This window comes from Melanaphis sacchari, unplaced genomic scaffold (assembly GCF_002803265.2).
Source record: "Melanaphis sacchari strain LSU unplaced genomic scaffold, SCAv2.0 Contig36_pilon_pilon, whole genome shotgun sequence".
NCBI classification, from domain to species: Eukaryota; Metazoa; Arthropoda; class Insecta; order Hemiptera; family Aphididae; genus Melanaphis; species Melanaphis sacchari.
The window spans coordinates 58,193-77,518 of record NW_020271232.1 but is presented as its reverse complement, the minus strand read 5'-3'; the positions used below and the strand labels follow the sequence as shown (position 1 = coordinate 77,518).

The 19,326-nt window shown below is 30.1% G+C and overlaps 2 protein-coding genes across 2 annotated transcripts in view; one reads left to right on the top strand and one right to left on the bottom strand.

Moving 5' to 3' along the window:
• The first annotated feature begins 5,180 nt into the window (after positions 1–5,180).
• Positions 5,181–13,470, top strand: LOC112596913 (AP-2 complex subunit alpha). The gene is made up of 20 exons (XM_025342776.1): positions 5,181–5,721; positions 6,230–6,350; positions 7,038–7,249; positions 7,666–7,754; positions 7,833–7,937; positions 8,016–8,262; positions 8,324–8,432; positions 8,503–8,653; positions 8,732–8,900; positions 8,995–9,132; positions 9,194–9,376; positions 9,440–9,571; positions 9,637–9,834; positions 9,906–10,076; positions 10,143–10,312; positions 10,377–10,506; positions 10,566–10,704; positions 10,776–10,920; positions 11,042–11,252; positions 13,039–13,470. The coding sequence occupies exons 2-20, from the start codon at positions 6,287–6,289 to the stop codon at positions 13,114–13,116; spliced, it is 2,841 nt and encodes a 946-aa protein (XP_025198561.1). The 5' UTR covers positions 5,181–5,721; positions 6,230–6,286; the 3' UTR covers positions 13,117–13,470.
• A 4,358-nt stretch (positions 13,471–17,828) lies between these two features.
• Positions 17,829–19,326, bottom strand: part of LOC112597027 — a 5,256-nt gene continuing 3,758 nt past the window's right edge. The window contains 3 exon segments of the mRNA XM_025342936.1: positions 17,829–18,932; positions 18,935–19,142; positions 19,145–19,311. Coding sequence (XP_025198721.1) covers positions 18,394–18,932; positions 18,935–19,142; positions 19,145–19,311 — 914 coding nt within the window. The 3' untranslated portion in view covers positions 17,829–18,393.

Sequence of the window (19,326 nt, the reverse complement as noted above, 5' to 3'; positions counted from 1 at the left end):
GTCGTTAATAAATAAAGCATCTTAAGCATCCATACCATGCAGTAATATGTATAGTTACATTTTATTTGATGAAAAATGTCCGTAATACTGTAATGTACCAGATTTAAAAAACACGGGGTGTAGCATATATATAACCATACTAAGTACAATGATATGTATTATAAAGTTTAGATATTTAATACCATTTATTGAGAATATTGTAAAACCTCATTATGATGGATTTACTAGGTACCAATTCATTTTTACGTTATACATACATAATTTTTAGCTGTTTTATTATGGAGATTAAAATACATGAAGTTTAAGTTATACGATACTGTTGTTATTTTCCGTTATTGTAAGAAGATTTTCTTTTTATAGGTAATCTGTTGTATATGATGTTTCGTATGACAAATAAATTAGAGCAACACAACATGAACAAATAAAAATTTTAAAAATTAACACAATAATAATTTATAAATATACTAAACAAAATAAATTTATGGGATGAAATTTATATGACATGAATATTAATAAGTATATAAATAAAATAAAATAAACATCATAAAAATTAAGTAAACAGTAAATAACTTTAAAGACCAGCAAGGTTTATTACAATTCTTCTAACTATTATAGCTCTGAGATATATTGTACGATAAATATTAATTTTCAGGTTTTGTATCCAATCAACTACATGTGTGAATATCATTTAGAGCATCTTTGAATGGGTGAATTGAGTTCAGAGATTGTTTGTGGTTCGTAACCATATTATAACGCAAGAAGGGATGTATGTATATAGTTACTAATTTACGTTTGTGCATCACATGTATACCATATATCTTTCATTAGGTAATTTAAAGTCATTCAAAATTGTCTTAGCAGATCAAAGTCTGGTTGCTATTGATTATTAGATTGGTAACAAATAACAATATTAGGTCTATTAGGGTTCTCTAACAATCAGTTCTCATGCCATTTGGTATTTTCTTCGAAATTTTCCAGTAATAAGTCTTTAGCCGTTATCCAAAGTAGTATAAAGGTAAATCGCTTCCACAAAGTGTATCCCGGGTAACGTTTTAGACAGCTGGTGGCTAAAGAAGGTTTTACTATATTACATCCCGTTCGGGTTTAAAAGTTATTCTTAAATTAATTAAATATTACAATGTTGTAGTGTTATATGTGAATTATATTAACATACTTACGTTATACAAAGTTAATTACTTTAATGTCTATAATAAGTAAGATTTAGGTTTACACGCGTCTATAAAATTGTATTGCATATATATGTATTCAGACATATAGTATGCACCTTAAATCGTAGATTTTATAAGCATAGTTTAAATAGGTAATTAATACTATTTTAATCTAACGTATATCATAAGTATACGTAATACGTGTATTGTATTATTTGTATTTGTGTACTTAGTTATTGTGTACGAGTGTATACAATCACAAGTTAAAAAAAAAAAAGATTTATTTTTATTTTTTTAAATACTTACCTAACCTAAACGAAATCTCAATATTCATTTTTAGTTAAAAAATAATTGAAATCAATTCATACATCAGTTTACTTAGAGCAAACTTTTGTTTATATACCTATAAGGATTATGGTCTAATGTTTATTATTCACTATAAAGTGTAAAGTATACTAGCTGTTTTGTAATAAATCCGTTTTATCAAAAAATAAAATACTATCAAAATAGTTAGGTTTTTAAATTACATATAGAATATAGATATTTGTATTTCGACAAAATACCTGTAAACCACACACTATAAATAATACATAATCTATGTATAATATATGCGTACACACGCATATCTAGCTTTATAGGTATATATTGTATATGAATATGTATTTAATTCATATATATATAGTGTAGTTGGAAATTTCGATTCAGCGGATATAACACATTTGAATACTTACTTAAACATTTTTTGTATTTGTACAAGTGATAATATTATAATAATATAATACAAATTACAATTATTATAATATTAACAATTTTATTTTACATACCTATGTAAATTACAGTTTAAATATTTTTTATTCATTTGTAAAGTCTAAATACTTTGAAAATGTAATTGTACATACCAAATAATAAAATATATATTGATGAAAAGTTTCAATATACTAAGAATAATATCATAACAAAATAACTAAAAAAATTATGTTTTATTTAAAGGTTCAATTTTCTAAATATTTAAATATGAAACATGAACAAAAAAAAAAAAAAAATTATTTCGTATTTTCAATATTTTTACTATGACGAATCTTATTTTAATTTTTTAAGTATTTTACTAAAAATAATCGTATTTTCATGATATCCCTTTATGACTTTAGAAATATAAAAATATTTAAAGATACTTAGTTTAAATACTTGTTAAAACTTTTGTAGTCTATATACTCAATAATAAGTGCCAAATATACACACTATATATTAAATTCACTTAAATGTTTCATTACAGACTCGGTTTCTATTTAGTACTTACCAATTAATACTAATTAATAAATGACAATGTATATAGATTTAGATATTAGATTTATATTATAATATCGGACAAAAAGTGAACAACTTACTCTTAGAAAATTGTGAATGCAGTGTAAGGGAATAACCATTTGAATTCAATCCCATTCAATATTGATGAAAAAAAAATTGCTAATTATATATACACATTAAACATTTACACACTATAAATAGTATCACCGTTTGGAAAATAGTAGAATTAACGGTGAAACTTCGTCTCGTAATATTATGTGTAAGTGGTACAATAATGTACCTACTTATTTATATATATATATATATATATATATATATGTATATATGTCTGTAAGTATTATGTAAATATATATAAATTAATTAGATACGAACACTGAACAGTCATTACTACAGAGTACAGACCCCAATAACCAAGTACAATAATATAACATGTTATATTATATAGGTACCTATAAATTTATTATTGTACGTCTTGTGATTTGTATAAAAAGCGTTTGATTTTAGCGTATAGAAAGTGGTAGTATATAAGATTTTATTACCACGTATGCACGATATGATGGACCATACACCAGTATTTGAAGTCGCAGCTGATCGCGACATCCATAATATTGTGGGGGTACCTAAACCATTATTTGGCATAAAACTGCAAGTCAGAGTTATTTAAATTCAAAAATATTCCCATTTTGACGCGAGAGTGTAGACCGAAAGTCAAGGATCGAAGAATCGAACGACAGATTATTGTAATAACACATTATAAATGTCAGAACGGGCGTGTGTATTGTAAACCGTCATTGCGTACTATGCGACGAGAGGCGGCGTCGTCGTCACTAGCGTATAACAGTATATATTTTATTTAAATGACGTGATGTACTGATGTGCTGTAGGACGATCGTAAAACGGATCATTATTAATCGAACAATAATTAATTACTGTTTAAATTTGCTTTGGAACGACTACGATGGTGACAATGACTTATGCGTAGTGTGTAGACCGATCGTCCGTCCGTATGATGTCGCGAGGGAATTGTATATCGTCGGTAGCTATTAATAAAGACGAATGCCTAACATCGCACTGTGGATTGGTTTACCGTTTTATGTAATGATTTATCGTTTTTGGTGTATTAAGTGCACGGTGAAATCATCGATCTAAGGTCATCGTTTCATGTTGATACATAAATCTACCTACTTGTTCGACATGTGCTCAAAATTTCGGTACAAATCGCCAACGTTAAAAACACGGAGCGGATGTGTCCACGACAATAATTACAAGACGTACTCCTTATTGTTATTGCGTTATTACGTAAATATGGGTATATAATTGATTATCTTCAGAAAATTCCGATCGCACGGCGTGCGCGTAGCTCACATTATTAGCTAAGTATATAGTGCGTGTGCCGTGCAGCGTTGTAAATTTGCAACTGTTAAATACTAAATAGTAAAATGCTAATCAGTAATCGGCAAACGCTAATCGGGTAGGCAAGTTTGCGTACGTCATCTCATCGGAATCAGACTGTTGAGCGGTTCGGTGTGCAAAAACAAAATCGGCAATTCTAGCATGGAAAGATTGGAAAGACAAAAACAAAATGCAAAAGCGTAACATAAACGAAATACAATTCGTACAACGATCGGACAGAGCGCGCTTGTCGGGCCGACGGCCGAACAGCGTTCCGTCAGAACGGTTTTTAGTCGGCGTCAGCGTCGGTCGTCCTCGCCGTTTTTCGATATTCCGCTAGGCGATAATCCAAAATCCCAATCGGCTCGATGCTCGACGCTCGTTCGCTTGACCAAGTTGACTAGCACGGACGACTGTTCACTGTTGATAATTTTGAATCTCGACCTGACCTAGCGCGGGGCTACTGGCTCTTGAGTTTCAAAATACCACTTAATCATGTCATTCGTGTTCTTATGATTCGAGCTTTCGACGGGCCTATTATCTAATATCTAATACGACAAGCGCTCGTAAATAACAGTGTTGTACGATGAATTACATTTTTTAAGAATAAATAACGAAAAATGCTCACGCTCCTCGCATCGCGTTTTTAAATCGTTGAAAACAATTATTGCTGATTGCATATTAAATTATTATTTTTTTATATTGAATTAATTTATAAAAATACGTCTTGCCACATACATAGTAACTAGTAAGTACCAAATATATACGTTCATGGTTCATCCCCCTTCCAATAGTCCTAACTAGTTAGTAGTTACTATTATAGTCTATCGCCACGATCAGGATGCAATAATGATGGGGGAAGTGGGAAACGACTAGGTCGGCGGCGAGTGCCATAGTGCATTATAATTTAACATTGATTAGTGAGTAATAAGAAAATTAAACGGTGACATCTGAATGGCGGGTCATCGAGTCAATATCGACAGTACCATTAAAGCATTGAAGTACTACAACTACACTACTACTTTTGCAACTGAATACTGAAATACTGAGTAGTGACTAGTGAGTATTGACTTCCGGATCCGGGCTAATCGATTGACTGTCATTATTGGGATTGTTCATCATTGCGCGCGCGCGCGTAGACACCTGGCTCGCTCTGTCGATGAGACCGGATGTAACGCAACAGTGTGACCAACAAATGTGCGCGGTGTCGACATGTACGAGCGGGAAAAAGAATCGACACGGGGCAAAATATTGAACAAAAGTCATAAGGTTACCATGAACCGTTTTAATACTCGTTAGACTGGTGTCTATAGTTATGTTAAGGCGTGTGTTGTTTGACTAGCGGATATTCGGTCGCTTCTGTTGATAGATTTGAAATTCTTTTCTTGACCCAAAGCCAAGCTCGTAACTTCAACAGCTGCTCGACGAGGCGAGTGAATTAATGTCCGTCTAGTAGATAGCGCGCGCGGAAGGTATGATAGCGGGTTGAGTGTTGGAAGCGGACGCGGTCCTGGTGTAAACGGGAAGAGAGTAGTAGGACGTTGACGACGTCTACGGGTTACGACTTCGATTACGACTACGCCGACTACGGTAGTACTGTACTGTACGCTATTACGGTCTACGAATTACTATTACGGAGATCACGTAAAACTAGTAAGTGTAGGCGACGACGAATGCTTTCTGTGCTAAAATCTGCCGTCATGTCTACTGCAGCCGCTGTTGCGAACTGACATCCCATCAGCCCCGACCCGGCAGAGCGTCTAATCCGAACTGAGCAGAGAGCCGGTGGCCGAACCGTTGTCGGTGTAATTTTCGACTTGTTTATCGAATGCCTCCATCACACTACTACCGCCAGGTACCTGTACGCAAAAGCCTCAGTCCCCTGTCATTCGTCTTCATGGTATGTGCGGTAAACTCCGCTTTGGGACGATTCCACTATGCAGTATATAATATGTTACATGCATCTCATTTCTGTTCGATTGGCGGTTTTGGTTGTGTTTAGGGGGTGTGGTGGAGGTGATTTTGGTGACGGTCGTACGACGTGGGCCAGTTCACTGATAACCGCCACGCCGCTTTCCCCTTTCCCTGCCCGCCTGGCATTTGTTTTCAGTACTTTGCTCGTCCCTCGGGGGGTTTCTGCTGCTTCTCCGATACGCTGACCGCACAGGAAACTATCTATTAAGCGCAATAATTCTTTTTTACTTTAATACTTTTGCCACACAGTCTTAGGTACCTATTGGTAAATTTTCTCTCGCTCTCCCAAAGTGGAAGCATGATATCCAATCGACTTGACTATCAGTTGACCTACTAACTTTTGAGGCTACAAATTTTTATTAATTTTTATCAAATCTGTTTTGTTATAGGTTTTGACAAACTAAATGTAAAGTACACTGTCAAACACTTTTTCCACGACTGTAATCATGCCAGCCGTCAGAGGAGATGGTATGCGAGGATTGGCTGTATTCATTTCAGACATCAGAAATTGTAAATGGTTTTTTTTATATATATATATATATATATATATTCTTCATAAATTCACAATATGATAGTATTAGTAAAAATTAGGTATTTCTTGTTTTGTACATAGTTATTTTTGATTTTGAAAAAAAAAAAAAAATTCCGATTATAATATTTTATGTTATTCTTATTTTAAATCAGTATCTGTTTAATTTTGTTAATTAATTGTTCTTATTACTTTATTATTAGACATTTTATTGAAAATTTAATTTATTTAATTTCAGTTTTTTTAAACATTTTTCAAATAAATTATATCATTAAAGTATTATAAATATTAAAATATAATGGTTTTAAATATTCATAACAGTTTAGATAATATCGTTTGCTATAATTATATACATATAATAATATGATATGTATTATGTTACAACTGTCACTTTTGTGCTTAAAACATTTATTTATTGGAATTTTATTTTTTAACACAAACAGACTATTACAGCTAGAGATAATTATTTTATCTTCTGATTAGGATTCTATTTACAGCAGTTGTATAGTTCTATTGAAACAAATGTACATTATTAAAGTTTGATATATGTATTTATATTATTATAGTAAATTGATAAACATATAAACTAAAGCATACTGTGATTATATTTAAATCTTTTTATCTTTTAACTAATATTGAAATATGTATTCATTTCTTTTTTTTTTTAGGTAAAAGTAAAGAGGCTGAAATAAAGAGAATTAATAAAGAATTAGCCAATATTAGGAGTAAGTTCAAAGGTGACAAGACATTAGATGGATATCAAAAAAAGAAATATGTTTGCAAGCTATTATTCATATTTTTACTTGGCCATGATATCGATTTTGGCCATATGGAGGCTGTCAACTTATTATCTTCTAATAAATATTCTGAAAAACAAATTGTGAGTTTTTGCACCATATGTCTTTTAATGCAATTAATTTATATGCTCTATTTCAAATGTATGGTTTGTTATGTATTATATTAGTTGGCCAGTTTATTAAAAACATAAAATTTAAATGTCGAATTATTGCAATGTTTGCCTAAAATATTGTGTTATTTTCAATAAATCATGATTCAAATATTTTATTATCTTATATGATAATAATTTGTACTATTAATATGATACCATTCTATTATGAAATAGTATAATTACTTAATTTATTTTAATGTAAAATTTTAGTAATCTTGAATTCAATAAATTTTTTAGTATTTTGTTATCTTAGTAAAAATAGAGCATTCGTATTTTTTGTTCCTTATAATGTATATGTATACATTCATAATTATGTTATGTTTATATTTATATATTATTTTTTTTAGGGTTACTTGTTTATTTCAGTATTAGTAAATACTAATAGTGATTTGATTAAACTTATTAATCAAAGTATTAAAAATGATCTGCAATCTCGGTATGTTAGCATTTTATAATGTAAATAAATATTTTATTTAATATGTGTCTAATATTTATACTTGATGATATTCTTTAGGAATTCTATTCATGTAAATTTAGCTATGCAGTGTATTGCAAATATTGGTAGTAGAGATATGGCTGAAGCATTTGGTTATGATATACCAAAATTATTGGTATCAGGGTATGTATATTTTATTGCACTTGCTAAATATTAAAAAAAATCATAAAATTGAAACTTATTTGTATTTGGGTTAAATAGTGACACAATGGATGTGGTCAAACAGTCAGCAGCATTATGTTTTCTACGACTTTTACGTACTAACCCTGATGTCATACCCATAGATTCAAATGGTGCCAGTGAGTGGACATCAAGAATTGTTCACTTGTTAAATGATCAACATTTGGGTGTAGTCACAGCTGCTGTTTCTCTTATTGATGCACTTGTTAAACGAAATCCGAAAGAATATAAAGCTTGTGTTAGTTTTGCAGTTTCAAGGCTTTCTAGGGTAAAGTATACTTAAGTTACATATCATAAAATAATAATAATAATTTTGATATTATATGTAGATTGTGACTGCCAGTTATACAGATCTTCAAGATTATACTTATTATTTCGTCCCAGCTCCATGGTTGTCTGTTAAATTACTTAGACTTTTACAAAATTATTCAACCCCAGGTAAAAATTTAATTTTAATATCTTGCAAAATTTGAATGTTTATCAAAATTATGTTACTGGTATTTAATAGAAGATGCAGGTGTAAGAGTTAGGTTAAACGAGTGTTTGGAGGCTATTTTAAACAAAGCTCAAGATGCTCCAAAATCAAAAAAAGTGCAACATTCCAATGCTAAAAATGCTGTACTATTTGAAGCTATTAGTTTGATTATTCATAATGATAGGTAAGTCGATAATTAAAGATTACAGTTTAAAATAAAATATTTATTATCATTTGTCTTCATTGGATTTTTCGTTTTTAGCGAACCAAATTTACTTGTGAGAGCTTGTAACCAACTGGGTCAATTTTTATCTAATCGAGAAACAAATCTAAGATATTTAGCTCTGGAGTCCATGTGTCTTTTAGCTAATTCTGAGTTTTCACACGAAGCTGTTAAAAAACATCAAGAAGTTGTTATATTGTCTATGAAAGTAAGTGATCTAGTATTTACATAATATTTGATATTATTTTTCTGTTTGGTTTTATATTTTATAATATATTAATAAATCCATTTGTATTTCATAGATGGAAAAAGACGTTTCAGTTAGACAACAAGCTGTTGATTTACTTTATGCTATGTGTGACAAATCAAATTCTGAGGAAATCGTTCAGGAAATGTTGAATTATTTAGAAACTGCTGATTATTCAATAAGAGAAGAAATGGTATGTAATATGTTTTAGGTATTTAATAATAATTATTTTATTTCATGAATACTTGTTTTAGGTATTGAAAGTGGCTATATTAGCTGAGAAATATGCAACTGATTACACATGGTATGTGGATGTAATACTAAATTTAATTAGGATAGCAGGAGATTATGTTTCTGAAGAAGTTTGGTATCGTGTTATTCAAATTGTAATTAACAGAGATGATGTGCAAGGTTATGCTGCCAAAACTGTATTTGAGGTATTTTTTTGTTTATAATTATTGTTAGAATTATATTACTCATTAAGTTCATAATATTTTCAGGCATTACAAGCGCCTGCTTGTCACGAGAATATGGTAAAAGTTGGTGGTTATATCCTTGGAGAGTTTGGCAATTTGATTGCTGGCGATACTCGTTCAGCACCAAACGTCCAGTTTCAATTATTACATTCCAAAGTAAAAATGAGTATATATATTAATTTAAGTATGCTTATATTTAATTATAACTTTTATGTGAATAGTATCATTTATGTTCACCAATGACTCGAGCATTATTACTGTCAACATATGTAAAATTCATTAACTTGTTCCCTGAAGTAAAAACTACAATTCAGGAAATACTTAAACAAGACAGTAATTTACGAAGTGCTGATGCTGAACTACAACAAAGAGCATCTGAATATTTACAACTTTCAAAAATTGTATCAACTGATGTTTTGGTATGTTCCTAGAATAAATTGTTTACCATTACCCAATTTAAATCTTATAATTGTTAATTGTGAACCATTAGGCTACAGTTTTGGAAGAGATGCCATCTTTCCCAGAACGTGAATCATCAATATTAGCTGTCTTAAAAAAGAAGAAACCAGGTCGAGTGCCAGAAACTGAAACATTAGAAACCCATAGTCCTCAACCTTCTCCTATAAGTCATCAAAATAATCATGTTAACAACCATACCAATGTAATGAAATAATGATATATCTATAAATAGTATTTTGTAATTTTAATTTATTAATAAATATTGTAGTCCAACAGCAATTCTGCTGATCTACTAGGTTTATCAACACCAGTAGCATCTACTACACATACAAGTAACGCAAATGTTTTAGTTGACGTCTTAGGAGATTTATATGGTGGCGGCAGTTCAACAGGTTCAAACTCATTAAATGCCAGTCAAAATAATTATAACCCCAAAAAGTAAATCTACTTATATACTTATATCTTGTGTTATATTACATTATTTATTATATACATTTTATAGATTCATTTGTAAAAACAATGGAGTACTGTTTGAAAGTGAATTGATTCAAGTTGGTGTAAAATGTGAGTTTAAAAGAAATTTGGGACGTTTAGGTCTGTTTTATGGCAACAAAACTACAATTCCGCTACAGGTGAGTTTTTGTAACTATTGAGTATAACAACAATCGTCAAGTATAATTTTTGGTTTTAGAATTTTTCCACAATATTATCTAGTCCACATCTTTGGGTCACCAAATTGGCAATACAAATTAAGCCTATTGAGCCAGTTCTGGAAGCTGGCGCTCAAATTCAACAATTGGCTATTATTGAGTGTGTAGAAGAATATACAGGTAAATATTTTGTGTTTTTTCAGAACTAATGAATAATGATTTATATATTAAAATGATTTTTATTTTTTAAGATGCACCTGTTATAAATGTTTCATTTGTGTACAATGGTGTACCACAAAATGTTTCCGTTAAACTGCCAGTAACTTTAAATAAGTTTTTTGAACCAACTGAAATGAATAGTGAGTCTTTTTTTGCTCGGTGGAAAAATCTTGGCAGGTAATTGGTATATTATGTACAACATACATGCATATTTATAAATTATTTATGTATATACTGAAAGTTTATTTTAATATTATTTATTTATTAAAATTATTTTGATTTGATTTGATTGTTTTAGTAATCATGATCCTCAAAAGTCACAGAAAATCTTCAAGGCATCACAGCCAATGGATCAAGTTTCAACAAGGACAAAACTATCTGGATTTGGTATGCAATTACTAGATGGCATTGATCCAAATCCTGACAATTTTGTTTGTGCTGGTATTGTTCACACAAAAACACAACAGATAGGATGTTTACTACGTTTAGAACCAAATAAACAAGCTCAGGTATGTATTAATAGCTACTATAGAGAAACGTTACTGTATCTTCAAATTAATTAGTAATTACTAACATGTGCCAACCAATCAGTGAATTAGTTGATTTGTGATAAGATCTTATTGATATCTCATCTTATTTATGAGTTAGTACGTTTCATGGCTAAATACTTAGGTATGACAGCAACTCTGTGATATGCATGTCATGACGCCAGCCGGCAGGAACTTTTATCACAGTTGTAACTAATTTCAAGATTTGGCCGATAAAAATCCTTGCCGGCTGACATCATATTATTATCATATAATAAATTAAGATTTGTTTATTATTCCATGAATGCGCTTATAGAACGGATTTTAGTATTATTGCTGTCATACCCAAGTATTTAGCCATGGTACGTTTGTTGAAGATGTTTTGAGTTAATGGTTATTAACTATTTGGTTATTAATCATTTTTTTGACACTTATTTTATCATTAAAATATATAATTCCCTAAATAATATAATAAATATTTTCTTGGTAATTTTTAGATAATTATAGTTTTTAATCTAATTCATTATACATTTTAACAGTGTACTACCAACACTTGGTGATATTTTTATGTCACCTATTAATAAATAAATGTATTTAAATAATTCTCTTTTTGGTATTGTGTTTCATCAATTATCATTGTAAACTTTAATCATTTACTGTATTATGTTCTAAAAATCTTTAAGTCTTAAATACTGTTTGTTATTCTTCTCTTAGTAAAACCTAAGCTACAGCTGCATTATGGTTGATAAACAAATGATAATACTATATACCTACTATACTTGTTATACATAATTAACTTGAAAAAAATCTATGTATGTTGAAATTATATTGTTTTATTACAAATAAAAATTAATGTCCAACAAATTCCTATTTAACCAAATGTGAACTAAATATTTTAAATCTTAGCATAAAATGACTTGATATTTTTATAGTTAAGAAAATAAGATATTTGACATGAATACTTATTAGTTATACCTATTTAATTTTTGTGAATAAATGAAATTGTTTTAAAAACGTTCAAACTATAATCAAAAACAATAAATTTAGTTGGGGAACATTTTTAGTATAGATACATAAGTAGATAATACATTATGGTAGGCTAAATACAGAGATAAGAATAAATTTGTTTTTATATTTCTAGTATAATTTTTTATTTTTATTGAAAAGTTTACTGAATTATTAAATATTTAAATTATAGCTTCATATTTTCAATTATTGAGGAATGAATTCTATGTTTTTAATTTATTTTATTATTTTATTTTCCTATTATTAATAAATTGTAATTTATAGTCATAGCTTGTGATAGATCTAATGAGGATTAATCAAGTGAATCTATTATGACATATTAAAGGAAAGGGAATTGATCAAAAAGAATTGAAGTGTTAAAGCTATTATTACTATGGTAGTAGTACTTTAATATAATTTATTTATGAATGCTTATATTCTAACAAAGTTGAATAACTTTTGTACCTTGAATAACATTTGAATATTGTTATTATTACTTAGTATTTATTTATTTAAATACCTTAAATAATTATAAATTGTTATATAGATTTAATTTTTTTCAATACAAAAATATTGATGTGAGAAAATTGAATAGATAAGACATTTAAAATTTTTTTAAATATAATAGACATATTAATAACTGTTTAAATGTTTCCCCATTGTTTCATATGATCATTTTGTGAATGGAAATTTCAAATTTAATATTAATGTATACAAATGTAATTCTTTCTTTTGTTTATTGATTAATTAATTATTTTTTTAGATGTATCGTTTGACAGTGAGGTCAAGCAAAGAACCTGTGTCCATTGAAATTTGTGATCTTTTGGCTGACCAGTTTTAAAATTTTGGTAATAGTTAATAATTGTGTAAAAGCACCATGGAATATTGAATATTATTTTATTTTATTTTATTTTATTTTTTTGTGATTTTGAATTATTGTTTTATATGTATTATGCACGCACACACTAGTTATATGTACACATACAACTCTAAAATCATCTGTGAATAAAACTACAATAAAACGCTCTAAGTCTGAGGTCGTATAGTTTATTTAATTATTATTTTTATGTAATTTATTTAATTGTTTTTCTTTTAATGTATTTTATACTGTATGTGTACATGTATCTGGAGAACAAGTGTTGCCAAGACCCCAAAGATGTTAAGTGGTAAAATTAAAAAAATATTTTTATTTATTTATCATGGATAATAATTAAAATGTAGGTTTCTTTTATATTATTTTATAAACATCATCATTATTTTTGTTTTCAATACCTAAAACTGTAATGAGTAGATTAATACTGCTACAGTTCTGTTATAGTATTATGTGATGATTCTCTTTCTTTTTCTGTAATCTACTCAAAATTTAATATTTGGAAATTTAATAAAAAAAAAAAGTTTCTTAACATTAATTTGAATAGTAAAATCCTATTTAATTTTTTTTTTAAATTAAGTTATAATAGTGTTTTAGAAGTTACCACAAAAAACTTAAAGTAAAATACATTTAAAAATGCTTGTTTTGAGAAATTAGGAAAAGTTTATTATATATATATAAAAAAAAAAAACAATCTTACAGAGCATTGCAATTATATATATTAAAATATTAAATACATTTGCTAATATATATATCCTACACAATTATTGTGCAAATTATATCTTGTAATATATAGAACCCTAGGTTTATATAAGAATAATTAATACACATCTAAATATTATGTTACAAATATTGTTTTAGTCACTAGGCTAGTATTTTATTTATTATGCCATTTTAAACTATTTCTACGAATCTATCAAACATAAATAATAATTATGAGCTGCGTTTTCACTCTAATTAGCTTAAAAATTTGCATTAAGTGGTGATACTGTTTAGTAGTAAAATTAAAGAAACCACATTCATTAATTGTATGTTAATTACCATCATAATATAAGTAATAATAATCATAAATTTTATTTTTGAAATTTATTTAGTTCTAAATAATTTATTTCCGGTTCCACATTCAAGTGAGTCTGATTAATAATATTCACTATAAAAATAAACTCTAAAAAAATCTCATTTTTCATTGATATGATTTCTTTTTCCTAATTATTATATAAATAAATTTGTATTAAAATTAAATTAAATAAAAATATTTTTAAATCGTTTAACCAATTGATCTTCCCAGTCATGTTAATTTTCTCTGCTCTTTGTAATGATCCATTTTTAATTGTATTTAAATTGTCTGTACCATGATAACTTATTATATAATACCATTTTGTTATGTCTAAAGAAAATGTTTTCATTAAATATTTTATCTCTAAAATCTTTTCGACCCTAGTTCTTCAATTATTGTAAAATTAACTATACTTAGTACATTATACTCTCCTGATAGTTCTTTAAGAACATACTATTAACTTATAATAACCTACTAGCTTTGCTAATGATATATTATATATTATTATTATCATTATATCGTTATTTTCTAAGTATGACAATATATTTAATTACTACCATATTATCATATTTTATAAACAATATAACTTAACATGTGATCCATCCTTTTATCCTAATTATTTATTTTTATTTTGTATTCTATTTTATTAGACAAAACTTAAAAAATTGTCTAAAAAAAATCCTCACTGAATATAATGTATTAAAAAAAAAAAAAAAAAAAAAAACAATTATAAATGTAACTATTAGTAATTATTTATTGTTAATTTACATTATTTTATACCTCTTTTTTTTTTTTTATTTATCTTTATTTTATTTATTTTCATGTAATAATATAATAATCAACGGTTAAAATTTATTTTTATTGATTGTCTTAAACTTTAAAACACAGTGGCTTAAATATATGCAACTGGCAACTATATTCAATATGTGTCTACTGTCTATGTTATTGTTGACACTACAATATATAATATATAAATATATTAATAGATACATATCTATTGTATATTTTAGAAAAATCTACTTTTCTCAACTTGTTTTATCATTAATCAATATCCACAAAAAAGTTACTTTAAAGTTTTCACAGAGAAGATTTACTCATTTTCAATTCAAAAGTTGTACCATTTTTCTCTTTATTTGGGTATCTAAAATGTTTGAACTGTTGTATTCATTTACAGTCGATATCATTCTTTTTTTTAACAGTTTTTTTTTTTTAATTTCTATAAACACATTCAAACATATTTTTATACAATATATAAGACGAATGTACATTTTTTATTCATTCTTGGTGGATACAATAGAACAAGATACCATTTAAGTTTCAACATCAGAGCTTACAAATCACAGGATTTATTATTATAAATTTAGGACCAATATCTTTGATTCACTACTAATGTCTTTATGATAATAATATACATACTTTTCTATATTTAGGTCCCTGGACATCAGGCATTCACAAAATGTTACCAATGTAAATGTTTTTGGTATTTTTTAAACTACCTTTTTCAATAGTCTGAAATTGATGAAAAAAAATGATAAGTCTTATTTCATCACATTCGTCGTAAAGTTAGTTAAGGATTAGGATTTAAAAGCTAAAAATTGTTATCTTTTTTCGAACAAAGTTCCATAATTACTTAGAATATGATAAATTTTATCCTAGTTTGAAATTAAAACAGCACAATTTTATAAACTTTTACAATAATACACTTTGTTTACCTCAATTCTTAATATTTCCTTTTTTTTTTTTTTTTTTAATATTTCCTGTAGTGCAAAATTGTTGTTTTATGTAAAATATTTTTAACAACCTATTGATTTATGTTACAATTTCTTACTTTGTATTTTTAATTTTGTTCATTGGATTTTGAATAAATTATAAATAATAATAACCTACCTATATTATGTACTATATTTAATATTTATTATTTAGATACTCATTTATTTATTATTTCAACATGGACTGACATTGCTATAATACTTTTTAAGATAATTGATAAAATTAGTTGAGAGAAGTACACATAATAAAACTAGATTTCACTTGAATATTATATACAAAAATATACAATGGGTATCTACTTAATATTAATTATATTTTATTCTTTGTATGATTAATTAATATAATATAACAATAAAAACTCGTTACTATTTATTCGTGTCATGTTAATCTTTATGTTTGGTAGATATAAAGGCGGTAAATATATTTTTCGTTAATTATTATAATTTTTATTGTTTTATTTTTGTATCATTATTATTTTAATTTATAATTTGTATTGTTGTTCAAATTGAAGTTTTTGTAATTTGTTAGGTGACGAGTTTTCGAGCTATCATCGTCTTTTATGAATCGGTGTTTTATTATTTGTCCATTATCATTTGTAAAAACGAATAAACGTGTACTCATATTATACAATAGGTAATTTGTAATTTTGTGTATCATGACCTATTTGTATGTTATTAATCTTATTACAGTTATGCGTATTTAAATTGTGCGATTTGTGTACCTACCAATCGAATCTGATCTTAAAAATTAACTCGTAGGTACTATGGTATAAGGTACATCTGCTTCGGTTATGGATATTTTCATTAGAAAATATAGGTTATTTCGGGGTGGGGGCGTATCTAAAACTAAATTATGTATTAATTATATTATGTAATAAAAAATTGAACAAATACTATAACCCACATTGCGTGGTTTGTATTGATGTTATAAAAGTTGGATCGATCATTACGCAACAATGCAACACTTGTTTGACGAGGACATTGACAACGTTTGCTGTTAAATCAATGCAATTTAATGTATAGAAGTGTCTTTCGAATTTAAACTTCACTTTTTCTTTAATAAACTAGATTAATAAATATACCTAATATACCTAGGTATCAAATATTGTACATAATAGGTCAGGTGTCAATGTAGTCAACAAACGCTTAAAAAATCAAGAAGTTTAAATAAATGAGTCACTTAATCTTTTATTTCAATTTTAATACCAAACTAAAATAGTCGAATAACTTTCATTAAGGCTATTCTTGTTTAGATTTGAATAACCATTGATAATATTCAGCATACACGATTCCGTAATATTTTGATTGCAATTGTCCATACCAAAAAAGCAACACTTATGGAAAATTGAACATTTTATTTTCAAACTTTACACATTACTCATTGTTGGACACTTGGACTTATCATATTTGATGTTGTGGTCATGTAAGAAACTTTTTTTCTAGTTAATTTGATATTGAAACATGATGTTTTTTGTACGCCGACAGTCATGGTTAAAAGTATTTGCAGGAAACATTTACACTATGGTGAGCAGTGTAAATAATCGCTAAACTTAAAATAAATTGACAGTGAGCAATTTAGATATATTATGATAGTCTTAAACGTGATGTAGCTATTGGTCCTTGATTGGTGAATTAATTTTTATCGAACCATCATAGATTAATCATTGTCTTTTGCAACCCGACTATACAACACTTTATATTCTAAAATATGTTTTCTTTTTAAAAATATTTTTGCTTTTTTTGTGCCAATATTATAGACATTTGAAGTTTTCAACTTTTTACAATTAACCTATGTTGAAAAATGGTTTTTCTCAGCAAATTAACCTCAAAATATCTAATGATCATATAATAACAACACTGGATAACATATAATAATATAATATTTGTGTGATTTTTCAAATTAGGTTCCTCGCAATAACAGTTTGACACTTACACCGCAACGTCTACGCAATAAGAGGGTCCACGTAATAGTTTCCCAGTTATTGGCACCCAGCTTTACCAGGCCTCGTGTTACTACACACATTTAATGCTTAGCCTTCCGTTACTGTTACCGGTATAACCCACGGCCCAACACGTGCTCAGCCCTGTCTTACCGGCGACAATTCGAGAACAGCCGACACTCCAACAGGACACGGGACTTCATCGAGAAAACAAGTCAAGGACTACACGCATAACTCTTATCGAACGATACGTAAATCGGGGCACCTATGCGCAGCATAAACCAATACGTTATTTCGTGATAAACGCGGCATTTATTTGATATAATATCATCGTCGTTACATAGATTAATACAATATTATACAACACACGCCCAAGAGGTAAAACAACACATAATAATCGCACTCGCGCAACACCCCACATTCCGCTTCATCGTCGACGCGAGGCCACGACACGCCGCCGTCGCAGTCAACGGCAATGTCGTTACAGTCGCCATCCGACCGAGTATCGTTGGCAGGCCGTCGAAACGTTTGCGTCGCGGATCCGGTGTTTGTCGACGGTCGACAACGGTTTCGGGTCTAGATCGGACACCTTGACGCGTACCGCCGTGGCCGACGGACTTCCGGAACGGCGGAACGTGACGAACACTGAACAGTCTCGGGCCGTGGCGGCCACCAGATATCCGTCCACCGGGCTCCAGGCGGACGCCGCCGCGCCGGGCTGCAGACGGTCGACGTGGCCGAACTGATGCGGACGCCGCGACGCCCGCAGTCCGTCGTACTCGAGCACGGCCGCGAAACCGGCCGTTTGCATCCGCTGCATCGTCAGGATCTCGTGCAGCACGCAGTGCCGGGGCATCGGAACCGCGCGGAAGTCGCACGTACCGGCGCCGCGGTCCTCCTGGCCACCGTCCGCGGCCGGATCGTCGCGTCCGCCGTCCTCGAAATCGCCGAGCAGAGCGCCCGCGACCAGCAGCAAAACCGCGGCAGACCGCCTCGATCGCAGCGCCTCGAAACCGTCGTCGGCGCGGCCACCGGGTCGCCGTCCAGGAAAATTTTCATTGTCTGCGGGTCCCGGAGCAGCGCGCGGATGGCCCGCCGGACCCGTTCGCGGCGGCCCGAGAACATGTCTAACGGACAGTACCCGCTCGACCTCCGGACGTCGCCCCGGCACAGCTTCAAGTATTGGTGCGCGCAGAACGGGCACTTGGCGGCCCGCACTCCGCCGGACGTCGGCAGTCGTCCTCGTGAACCCATCCTGTTTGGGTTTGATCTCCGCACCAGACGCCGGCTCGCCGGCGGGCGTCGTAGTATGGCAACGGCCACCAGGCCCCGCCCACCTGAGACCTTGTGCTTTCGGCCCGGCGGCCTGTCCGGCCGCCGAGTCGTCGATTTCGCGCAACTCGTCGGCGGCCAC